General features: G+C 33.2%; 2 protein-coding genes across 2 annotated transcripts in view; one reads left to right on the top strand and one right to left on the bottom strand.

Moving 5' to 3' along the window:
• LOC134530745 (metastasis-associated protein MTA3) overlaps nt 1-12,420 on the bottom strand; it is a 227,953-nt gene that overhangs the window by 152,332 nt on the left and 63,201 nt on the right. The gene's annotated exons all lie outside the window — the stretch shown is intronic.
• LOC134530743 (uncharacterized) lies at nt 1,891-11,162 on the top strand. The gene is made up of 3 exons (XM_063365862.1): nt 1,891-3,782; nt 3,909-4,049; nt 6,637-11,162. The coding sequence occupies exons 1-3, from the start codon at nt 3,541-3,543 to the stop codon at nt 8,897-8,899; spliced, it is 2,646 nt and encodes an 881-aa protein (XP_063221932.1). The 5' UTR covers nt 1,891-3,540; the 3' UTR covers nt 8,900-11,162.

The following is a 12,420-nucleotide window of genomic DNA, read 5'->3' as shown; positions in this document are numbered from 1 at the left end:
CATACGCCATTGCTAAAAACGTTTTCTGTTGAAGAAAAACTAAAAAAAAAAAACAGACAAAAAACACAAAATTAAGCAAAAAAATTGCTGTTGTCAACAAGGATATAAACACCACAAAATATATATTGTTGACAACAACAATTTTTTGCTTAAGGCTAAGATCCTTAGTTTTGCAGCCTCCAAGAAAATTATTTCTCCCATGAATATCGTAGTAGATAAAAAAATTAATAAACAGTAGAATTGTAAATAAAACTTTGAATTTTGTAAATATGATGATGAAAATTTTCTCAAAAAATTCTTTCTTATTTAATTTTAATTTAGAAAATTTCAAAACTAAATATTAGGTATATATTTAAACGGTACACGGCTGTTACTTTGCACACAACTTAAAGGAGGTACAATGAACAATTCTTCGGTTTAATTTTTTTAATACAACGTACAGAATTTAAATAATCTGAGTACAAAATATTGTGATTTAACTGTCACTTGCCGCTGATGAAAGGAACGAGTTCAACAGTTTGCCGCTAGAGCTCCGGTTAGTTCCGAGTTTACTCACTAGATGCCTCGAATATCGCAGGAGTTCAGGCGGGAATATTATCGCTTCGAAACGGTCAAAACACAACACTAGTATCAGCAATAGTAAGTGGACGTGTATTTAAAATGAAGCACAGCAGGAAATGGAAAGAAGCCCATCGACGCCAACTTGAGTAAGTATTTTTATGTACTTGTTCTACATTGTAATCACATATTGTATTTTTTTTTCCCCGGAAAAGTAATTCCAGTCCATTCATATGTATATATTTATGTTATATATATTTATATTATTAGCCGTTTTATTGGTTTAGAGTTTAAAGAATTTATTAATTTATAACTAGCGGTAATTTTCTTTTTAAATAATTACATTACCCTTTTCTTGTACATACTGTGTTGGTGTTAAAATCAATGGCATTATATTAAAAAATCCCTTTCGCCCGTATATTTTGTAGTATTTATTTATTTGATAAAGGTTTGAGATAGTATTTCGAATTTTTATAAAAAATTAAGACGTATATATTATATAGCGTAGTTACTCAAACAATGATTTTTTTTTGTTATTTCACCCATTGCAGTGATGCTTGGTTATATAAAAATTTAAAAATATGAATATTCTTTTAATGTGATACATGTTTCCTAGTAACTGCAACACCTGAAATTAAATAACAAATTGATATAGCAATGAAAGAGATTGTGTTTATTCAATATTTCCCCATAGTTTTTTGCTATAGCGAAAATTAAGGATAACTCTGCAATGATTGGGTGTATCTAAAATTGTTTCAGACAAAATTTTTTGATAACGTTTATAAGATTTACAAACAGTTAGAACATATTCGATGGTGTGCCTACTAAGGGAGCAATGATTTTTTTTTTGTCAATTCCTGTTTAACCCCTGCAAAAATGGTTCGTCTAATCAAAAATTGTTTCCGACAAAAGATTTAGTTAAAAAATTACAAGGTTTTTGAAGAATTATAACGGATTCGATAGTATGCATAATAAGAGAGTTACGATTTTTTTGGTCCGAAACACTTTAATTTTTACACCCCTTGCAGTTATGGTTGGTCGTATCAAAAACTTATTCAGACAAAAGTTCTTCCTATTTTTTCCTTTAAGCTTTATGTTCACACGGATGCGATATGCATCATATTATGGAAGTTGTTGCGATTTTTCTGTTAAAAAAAACCTTCCCCATTTCTACCCCTATGGACTGATTTTGTCCATTGACGAACTCGATCGAGATTTTCCATTACTTGATTTTATGTATCAGTTTGAAATTGATGTGCGAAAAATTACGGCAGTTATCGTGTTCATAAAATTGTGATATATATATATACATACATATACATATCACTTTAGAACTGATGATGGTTATGGGTTTCTTGGACTATGAAACGTAAAACTACATAAAATCTTTCAGGAAGTCGCACCGCTGGTACGTTTAAATTCTATATTTTTTTTAATGATTTTTCCTTACGTATTTGAAATTTTCTAAAGAAAGTAATGTAAGGAATAAGAATTAGATACAAAATGCACGTTTTATATGCCATAAAAAAACATTGGTGTGCTAAAACAAAATGAATGCAAACAAAACAAATATCGTAGCAGGACTGTATTTGATACGGGGGAGTTTAGACTAGGAAATCAAATTTGTATAAATGAGTGCATACGTATTAGTCCGCGGCAATTATTATATAGTTATCGATGGTTTTCATGCATTCTACGCGGCACAAACATATTATGAATTTTTAAACTTAAGTACTTACTTAAAAATTCCATTTGAGTTGTAACTGTTCGTTCTAACCTGGGAAATACAACCTAAATGACAAGACAAATCATATTACATGTCGTACATCGTTCCATTAAGTCAAAGTTTATAGTATATTCCTATAACAAATGCGTATATAAAATACAGTATATAATGCACTCAAAACAAGCAGGCCATTTAGAAAAATTTTATTTTCTGTTGACAGTTTACGTGCACAAAAACATAACATTTAATCGTCTCTGGCACGTTATGAGATTAAGTTTATTTTAGATACTTCCTCTTTCGAAAAAAACAAACAAACAATTTCGTCACATACTGTTTTTTTCTTCTGATTCCAGCAATCCTTCAACTCATTGTCTTACAGAATACCAACATTTCATTACAAGTTTTTCGCTGAAATGGCCCATTATTAAATTAAATCTTGACTAATTTTATAAAAAAAATATTTAACCATAATCACGATGATATCCGTGTATGTAAACAGTTACGTAACACTACAAATGTGAAAATGTACCCACACACAAACGAAATTTCGTTTTGTAGCATAAAGATTAATACAGTAGATAAATATTTTTCAAGTTTAGTTTTGTAATATTTACTTTTTATTTCCGAAGGTACAACTACTGTTTGCAAAAATAATGAAAAAAAATTAAGTACTATTAAAGAGCATCTACAGGTTTAAAATTTGCCAAATGTAATACTATATGAATTCTGAGCAACATATTAAGTTATTGACAACATCTTTTATAGTTACGTAAAATTCAGTAACATGCTAAAGGTGGTTCAGAATAGAATTCAAAATTCCAAAGACAGTTTAAGCATTTTTAAATACAAATGCGTAATTAATCACATAAAAAACATGTTAGACATTTTACCGTGCCACCTATTGGTCGAAACTTATGCTATAATGTGTAGTAAATAAATCAAAATTTCCGCAAAAATTGCTATAAGTGCACCCAGAAAAAACCTTAAACAATTCGAGAGTAAAATCAACAAACAAAAACCACTTAACTCAGAAATATTTTAAAAAATATTACAGATGAAAATAGACAACAGAGAGATTAATGATTAATGGACTAAATCTAGGCAAACAGCAGATGAATCACAAAAAAAAGAAGGGGGGGGGGGACAGGCTATTTTTAATTAAATAGTTTCCTTTAAATAAATTTTTAATAAATCTTAAACTAGCAAACTTAATGAATATTAAAGCAAAGGCAAATTAAAATTCTTTAACTACTCTAATGAATTATATTATTTCACTTAGGCTTGCAACATTAGCGAGAAAAAAGAAGAAGCTGGGGTTGACACAGAACCCTCTGCCTGCTGGTGATGGTCCTGCAACACCAACCTTGCCAGAGAGCCCAGGCGGTGAAAGTTCGGTCCCCACAGTGCCAGATGTAACCACCATGGCGTCTTCAGTGGCGGCGTGTACATCACGCAACACTGATGACAGTACACATACTCTGTCCGATGACTATCAAGGGTAAGCTTTACACTTACATATCTTGTTTGTGATATGACAGGTAAATTTAGAATTCATGTGATAATACTCATATGAATAAAAATTATTGTATGGGCTATGTTTCTTAAAAGGGAATAACTCTTCTAGGAATGATGACCTTCCTCCGCTGATAGTGGTTTACGAGCCTCCATTGCCACAGACAGATCCGGGACTCAGTATGTTAGAGGGTCGAATGATGGTTGACGTTCGTCACTTCATGGTGCAATGCCGTCTTCTGGAGAGACACAGGTAAAAATTGTTTTATGTAAAATTGAGTTATTTAGATTTTTTTCCACTACTGTTTACCGCCTTCTGAACGTTTAACCGGCTGGAAGGTTGAAAATTCTTCTACAAACTTATTGACTTCATTAGTTAGTAAGTAAATAGGATAGATATGTAACAATACCGATTTAAATTAATAAATGTTGAAAATAAAAGGAAAATATATTTGAGCCATATTGACGAGGAGAGATAAATAGCCAATGTAATCACAGCTAACGCATATATCGAGTGAACTGTGGTGGAGCTACTTACTAACGTAGTAAGCCTTTATTCGATAAGAGGTTAAACACTATAGTGGAAAAAAAATTGCACACCATGTAAAATTTTCATCGGGGAAAGATGGACTTTTGCCCCAACAAACAAAAAAAATAATTACTATGCTAAAAAATTACAGGGTTCCATTTTTATCGTATAGTTTTACACTAAGCAATGCAAAGTTGAATTGCAGTACGAACAATGTTATGTTTTTCTTTTAATTTCATACCTTTGGCAGCCGCGCAAAGGAACCCCCCTGCGCGCCGAGCGGACCAGCCTCCTACGGCCACTTCCTCCCGTAATTATTTAGTTATGTATATAACGATACAAAAATAAGGGCCAATCTCTCGATGCTGTCGTTCAACAATGGATTTTTCACTACCCAAGCATTTATTGTATCACTAACCCCTAGCAGTTACACATTTTCGTTAGTTATACAAGTTCGTTAGAAACACAATTACAAGGCAGTGGCGATTCTTTTTTTTTTTTTTTTTTTGCTTTTGGGGTCTGTAAAATTTTGTTTGTAAACAAATATTGGCCAGAAAGAATTATATATTTTTCAATTTAACTTCCGCTACATTATTTGCAACTATAAATGATCATAGAAACATAAGTTCCACGTGCGCACACACACAACAAGTGAAATGAGGAGTTTTAGCAAATAAACATTGAGGTAATTTTCCAAAATACAATTTTAAAGACCTTTATACTGTTTTCTTACATTTGCAGTTAGATTTATTTAAATTCTTTGGCAAATGTTACAATTTAAAAACTTTGTTTAAGTATGTCCAGTTATTTTTTTAGGTAATTTTATTTGTTACAAGAAACCGAAGACCTTGCTGAAGTAAAATTATTATGTATAGAAATTGTGTTTAAATGGGTGTGTAATACTTAGATGAAATTGATACAGAATTATATGAAATAAAATTCTATTGTTTTACCAGCCTTTGAGCTTTCTGGCTGACGTGAAATTGTTATAATTAAACTTAGGGCCTAAATTTAGAATTGCTCGAATATGCAAAAAGTAATTCACTCGCTCACACAATGGCCTATACAAATTCCAACCCACTGTCAAAAGGGCTGGAAACTTTAAATTTGGGTCGCAGCCTCAATGATGAAAGTGGGAAAAGTACCAATTTTTATTTTCTAATTACTAAAAAAATAAAATTAAAAAGTAGGCACGCACCTTTAAAATCGGTGTATACCTTCTTTCGGAAGAACGTTGTTGCAGAAATTTTTTAAGAAACATAGTAAAAGGAACAAGATAAATATATTTTTTAATAATTTAAAAACGTAATATTCTAATTGTGCATATTCTTGTTACTTATAAGAAGATAGCATCATAACATTTGCACGCTTGGCTTACGACAGTTGGACGTGCCAACGTGTCTGCCGATATGGCGATAGTACCTATCTGTTCTACGAGTAAGTAACATTTTAATACCTCAACGTAAATATCCAATTTATTTTTTATTAATTTTTTATTATTAATTTTTGGAGGTGAAGACGATGACGATCGAAATAGTGTTTTACTATACCATGATGTGTAAGAGGGCAAATGCGCGAATAAATGTGGCCATGGCCATATGGCTTCTTGCAGCACAGTGAAATGCAAATGAAAATTGTATCCTTTTCTTGAACAACATTTCAGACTTACATTAAAATAGCATAATTTTTAAGCATGTAAAATGTATATCTGTTCGAGCCATGTTACAATTATTTTTTTATTTAATTGTGACATGCACATCAACAGTTTGGGAAAACTGTAGTGGTGTGCATGTTATTATATTGATAAGTACAAAGATAAAGAAGCTTCTGTTCATATTCAAAAATTAGCGAACCTACTGGCATGTAAGTTTATCTCTTTCATTTTATTCTGTTCACATGTCACTCGACAGAGCTCAGGAGCTGCTAAGATTATTGTGTATGGTGAAACGAGGTAACACCCGTACTGATAACTTGACCACCTTACCTCAGTGCACTTCAACGTACATTTACGTAAATATAGAATAATCTTTTATCACAAAGAGTCGGGCAGATCTTTCAGGATTCACTGCAAGCTATTTATGTTCGATTTTAACGACAGTAGTTTGGATGTATGCAATATTATGCTGTTAGAGCAGTTGTATGAAATTAATAAAATCACAACCTAACAGCTTGAGTACCAATGTATAGCAATAGTTATAGCTAAATTGCCGATGCTAGTAAAAAATTGTCTTGTTTATTGTGTGAAAGCCAAACGGGTAACAAATGTTTTTGGGAGATGTTACCAGAAATTATTATTATGTTGGTTTTACAGGTGTCCCATTTCATCTTCAGGAACATATTTTCTGGAAAGTGTCAACAGGTACGGTCTGCTGACAAATTTTAAATTTAAGTGCACTCACTGCAATCAAGAGCAGCAGTTCAAATCTGAGCCTGTGGAATGCCTTCCAGTGGGAAGAAAAAGAAAATGCAAAATCGATACCAACTTAGATATCAACGATAAGATTGTTTGGGGCGCAATTTCGGTTGGTCTAGGCTACGGACCATTGTATGAACTATTGTCACTAATTGATATGCATCCTATGAGCCCGGGTTGCTTTTCTTATCACGAGAACAGAATCGGAGAGCACTGGAAGGCAATGTTGCAGAAGGAAATGGAAGATGCTGCACTGGAAGAGTTCTCTATGGCGAAAGATGATGGACGCATCTGTATGGTTGGAAATGAGGAATATGCTTGGACCATAGGAATTTTGGATGGAGGTTGGAGCCAAAGATCCTATGGTCATAGGTATTCTGCTAAGTCTGGATGTGCTATAATAATTGGCTTCTACACTAAGAAATTGTTATTCCTTGGTGTGAGAAACAAATATTGTACCGCATGCATTCGGAGCGAACGGATGGAAAAGGAACCCACGCCTCACCTGTGTTTCCGGAACTGGACTGATTCTTCCACTGCAATGGAGGCAGACATTATAGTGGAAGGTTTCCGGTTCTGTGAAGCCAAGTACAAACTTCAATTTAAGAAGTTTGTTGGTGATGGGGATTCAAGTGTGCATGCAGCCATAGTTGCAAATGTTTCGTACGGAAGAGATGTTGAAAAGATTGAATGTGCTAACCATGTCGTGAAGAATCTCAAAAAGAATCTTTATGCCATAGCCAAGGGCATCCATATGCGGCATCTCAGCCAGTCGAAAATCAAAGCCCTCTGTCGCTGTGCAAGAGGTTGTATCAGCAACTGTGGGGGTGATGCTATGCTACTTCAATCAACACTTCTAAATGTGCCCAACCATGTGTTTGGAGACCATAAGTTATGCAATTTAGATGTGTGTGAGAGAGCTGGTAAAACAGAAAATCCCTGCAGTTATGACGCATTGCCTCGTGAATTGATTGTGGGAATCAAACAAGCTTTTGACCGAGTGAGAGCAAAGTCACAAGCACTTGTAATGGATCTCACAACCAACCAAGCAGAAATGTACATGTCATTAGTTGCAAGGATGGCTGGCGGTAAGCAGATAAACCGTTCACAGCAGGGGTCTTACAGCCGTAGGGCTACTGCTGCTGGTTTGTCTTTCCAACTTCGCTACAAATGGCATGGACAAACTATGAAGGCGATCACAGGTCACAGCCCTGGAGTGACTGTGAAGCGATTAATGGCAAAAAGACAGAAACAGCAGGCGAACTGTAGGCGAAGGTTGGATATGAATCCGCATGTACCACGGAAATCGGAATCATTTAAACCACAGGGTGATAAGAGCTATGGTCCTCATGCAACTCAGCCTCCAGCTTCTGGTCTTGAACTAGAAATTCTGACTGAGTCTGTGATGAGAAGCATAGAGCTTACAGTGCAAGAAAGGAATGATCTGGAGGTGCAGACACGAGATCAAGGAAGCAGTCAGTTGTGGATGAAGGAGCGGAGAAAACGAGTCACTGCTTCCTTTTTCGGACGTGTCTGTAAAATGAGGGAAAATACTTCGTGTAAAGTGACAGTGGAAGCGATTGTGTACAGTCGTGTATTGGAGAATGCTGCCACAATACATGGTCTAGCAAACGAGCGCATAGCTGTCGCTTTATACGAAGAACAAACAGGCCATACTGTTAAACAATGTGGTCTCTTCGTTGACCTTCAGCATTGCTTTCTTGCAGCTTCTCCTGATGGTTTAGTTGATGAAGATGGTTTGGTGGAGGTGAAATGTCCATACTCTGCAAGGGAACTTAACCCTTTAGATGCAGCAATGCAGCTGAAAACGTTCTTTTGCAGAGTTGTCGACGGCGAGCTTTGCTTGAATCGCTCTCACAATTACTACTATCAAGTGCAAGGGCAATTACACATCACACGAAGAAAGTGGTGTGATTTTGTCGTTTGGACAACGAAAGGCATTTCAATAGAAAGAATTGTGAGAGATGATTGTTTCTGGCTTGAGAAAATGGAGTCAAAATTGTTGCGATTTTTTAACAACTGCTTGTTGCCAGAGCTTGCTGATCCATGTCGTCCCAGGGGACAACCGATTCGTGAGCCAGAATATATTATACAGGCACAAGAAAGTCGTTCAAAGAAACGCAAAATTTCAGATGTGTGAATTTTGAGAGACAGAAATTGTGTGGCTGACGAGAACTCTTTTTTTTAATTTGATACAGTGATGCTTTATATCTGATAAAAAAATTCTAATTATTGTTTACTTCTCATGCTTGTACAAATTGAACAGTACTGTAAATGTATTTGATGACATAAGCAATAGTAAGTTATTAGCTGATATTGAATACAAACATTTTTTTTTCATGACTACAAAAAATAAGGTTCTCTGGTTGGCGAGTGATTATATTATACTAATGTCAAAAAGATGTTATCGGGAAAAAATAAATGAAGTTATTTTATACCACTGATTCACTACCCATAAAATCAAACTGTAACGTCTTTGCAACTAGTATCTCATACAAGAAATATATAACATATTCGTGCTTCATTTTGTATAAAAATAAAACACATATATAATATCGGGAGACAGCCTTGAAAATCGTGCATATCACCAACATGGCCAATCAGACTCACAGTCATGTTTACGATAGCAAGACAGCTAGCAAACCAGTTCAGTTTATATGCAGCTTAACTGAAAAATTTATTCAATATTTTCGGGGTGGTTTTACGCTCAAAATTAATACAAAACCAAATCAGCAATCCTTGTATTATCATTTATAATACTACAAAATATCTTCCATTTCCTTCGAATTGTATTGAGCACTAAAATATTGATTTACTTTTGGCCCAGATTTTATTCGACGATACTCTGTAGAGTTTAGCTTGTTTGCATTCTTTATTTATTAGGTTTAAATCATGGCCAAATTTATTGAAGTGTAACACAAATTATATATTTGTGTGTGCCTGGTTAGGAATTTGTATGATGTACTTACTAGAAAAACTATGTCATATCAGTGTAATAGTTGTACCCTTACAAGCGTTGAATATTTATGAAATATTTTATTTCTTTTGTTTTTAAAGCCGCAGACTTGTATTTTATTTATTGCATTTAGACAACAACATGCGTCCGTGTTTTCTACATTGCACGCTCTGTAATATTTTGAATGTTATAGTAATTTTTGCTTTTTAAAATCTGTGATTTATGTGCAGTAGAATGATTTGTAATTTATGATTATTTCTTTTCATATTTTTAATGAGCCATTTGCTAATATTATATACACTTCTCCATTTATTATAATAAACACATATTCCATTATTGGAATTATTTCAGAATGGGAATCACAAGACTACAAAAACTATTCTCCTGCATAAGAAAGGTGATAATACCAGTAAAGAAAATTATCGTCCGAGAGCAATTACGTCTTATATTTAGGGACACCTGTATTTCGCTAATACATTTCGTGTCAAGGTATTTAACAAAACACTGTAGATTTTTCTTGTAATTATTGGCTGTGGTCGGTGAAGGCTGTTTTCCCGCACTTGACGGGGCCAATGAGGACGTAGTTACCGTACTGCTGCACGCCCGCAATTCGCCAAACCTCTAAGAAAAAAAAGCTACAGTTATGTGTGAAATAGCCTGACACGAGATGTATTCACGAAATACAGGTGTCCTTAATTATATCGAAAAATATTTGAACATTGTATGATAATTTTAAGTATGAAAAGTACAAAATACTTTCAAATTTAATACATGGTTTTACATCAACTCTAAGCACTAAAACCCATACTGCTTATTATCTACAAAATAAATCTATACACGGCAACTGATTATGAATCAGTTGAGTTTTTTTTATAAAGCATCTAAGGCCTTGATTGTATAAATATATTGTTGGATAAATTAACTAAACTAGGAATACTATAAAATGCACAAAAATAGAAGAGTTTGATCTCAATGACATAAAGCATAATTTATCTATTTAGCACAGCCTGTATAATTGCTTCCCCATTGTCAAGACTAAAATTAAAAAAACTGCGAAAGAAGCAGTATAAAATATCTATCTCATTATCTTTGCGGGTGACTCAAATATCATACAAACAAAACGAAACGCAAGAAAGCATATTTTAAACACTGTAAATAACTTAGATTTTAAATAAAAGGATAATAATCAGTCTGTAAAATTTAGTTTTAACGATGAGTTGTAAACAGAACATCAAACATATATCATAGGTGTTACTGCGAACAGAGAACTCTCACAAACAATACAATTCCTTTCTGCGCAACCTGCAAGCTCCGGTACCTTCTGTAAAAAAAATATATAAATGTAAAACTTTTCCGGAAGTCGTACCATGGTAATGACTAAAATATGTAGCCTTACTTCTAAATCTAATTATCTAGAGAACAAATTGTATTACATTATTTTCATGATTTAAATGGTAGCAAAATTAACACCTACATACGAACAGAAGTTTGCTCTTTTATTCATTTTTTTAGTTACGTGATAATTTTTTTGAGTTATAAAGAAATCCAACTTAAACAGTAAAAAAGAAAGGCTTTTAATGAAAAAACCTACTCAGTCATTATAGATAACTGTTCAAACCATTTAAGATTCATCCTGTTACATAAATTTTTATATTCATATACATCTAATGTATACACATATCAGAAAAAAGGCAATAAATTCATATTAACTTCATTATCAAACTATAATAAAACACAAAATACACTTGCAGAGAGCCACCAAATATATTGCGTAAGTGTTTCTGCAATGAGTTAAACTTTAAAATTGACTTTATTATTTCAAAAAAATAATTTAAAACTCCAAGCAAATGTAAGAACACGTCTTCTAGATATAATGTAAGATTATAATGCCGTGTCCGAATTCGCCTGAAGAATATACTTGTAGATACTTTGGAAGTGACTTTGCAAGACTGTCAGAAATGGACGTGAAGTATGTATGCTATGCAATACGCAAGTAAATGAGTCTGTGTAATTCTCGCGTACTTGAAGTTGAAAATACTTCTTCATTTGAAATATTTTTGGTCATATTTTATATATCATTTAAATAATTTAAGAGGACGTAAAATAAATATAATTTATTTTGTATTTTACTGGTATCTATAAATAAATTGACAAAATTAATTTATGTATATGGATGTTTAAAACGAAGTTTCAACAAACACATGTACATATTTAGCCTACAGATCGTTACTACAAAACAAAAGTACAATAATAATGTATGTTGCCGTAAATTCACGTGACAGCGATGAAGTGTTAAAAAAAAAAGGACTAATTTCACATGCGTTTAAAAATAAAATCTAAACATCCTTTTCGGCTGGCTAAACATTGAACTTATCCGGATTCGTTAAAGGCAAGTGAAGTACGTAAGGTTGCAAACATGTAACTGCATTACTTTCTGATTAATTTTAATAAAATTATGCATATATCCAAAAAATGTTCAGTTAAAATTAGTATTGTATTGTATTGTATTTTATTTTATTGTATTGGTGTTTGTATCTGGGTATATTTTTATTGTGTGTTTAAGATTTATTGACTTTTGTGCCTCATGTACTTTTGGTGAAAAATGAAAATGTAATTATGTATTATTATCAGGGCCCAAAGCAAAACTATTTGTTCGTTGGCCGGAAATGAAATGTAGTTATACTTGTATATCTAAGAAAAATATT

Source organism: Bacillus rossius, chromosome 3 (assembly GCF_032445375.1).
Source record: "Bacillus rossius redtenbacheri isolate Brsri chromosome 3, Brsri_v3, whole genome shotgun sequence".
NCBI classification, from domain to species: Eukaryota; Metazoa; Arthropoda; class Insecta; order Phasmatodea; family Bacillidae; genus Bacillus; species Bacillus rossius.
The sequence above is the reverse complement of the archived record's forward strand: the minus strand, read 5'-3'. Positions and strand labels throughout refer to the sequence as shown.

Coding starts and splice junctions, on each gene's coding strand:
- LOC134530743 (XM_063365862.1), top strand. CDS start 3,541: ATGAATTATATTATTTCACTTAGGCTTGCAACATTAGCGAGAAAAAAG. Junction 3,783..3,908: donor CTGTCCGATGACTATCAAGG/GTAAGCTTTACA, acceptor TAACTCTTCTAG/GAATGATGACCTTCCTCCGC. Junction 4,050..6,636: donor CGTCTTCTGGAGAGACACAG/GTAAAAATTGTT, acceptor TTGGTTTTACAG/GTGTCCCATTTCATCTTCAG.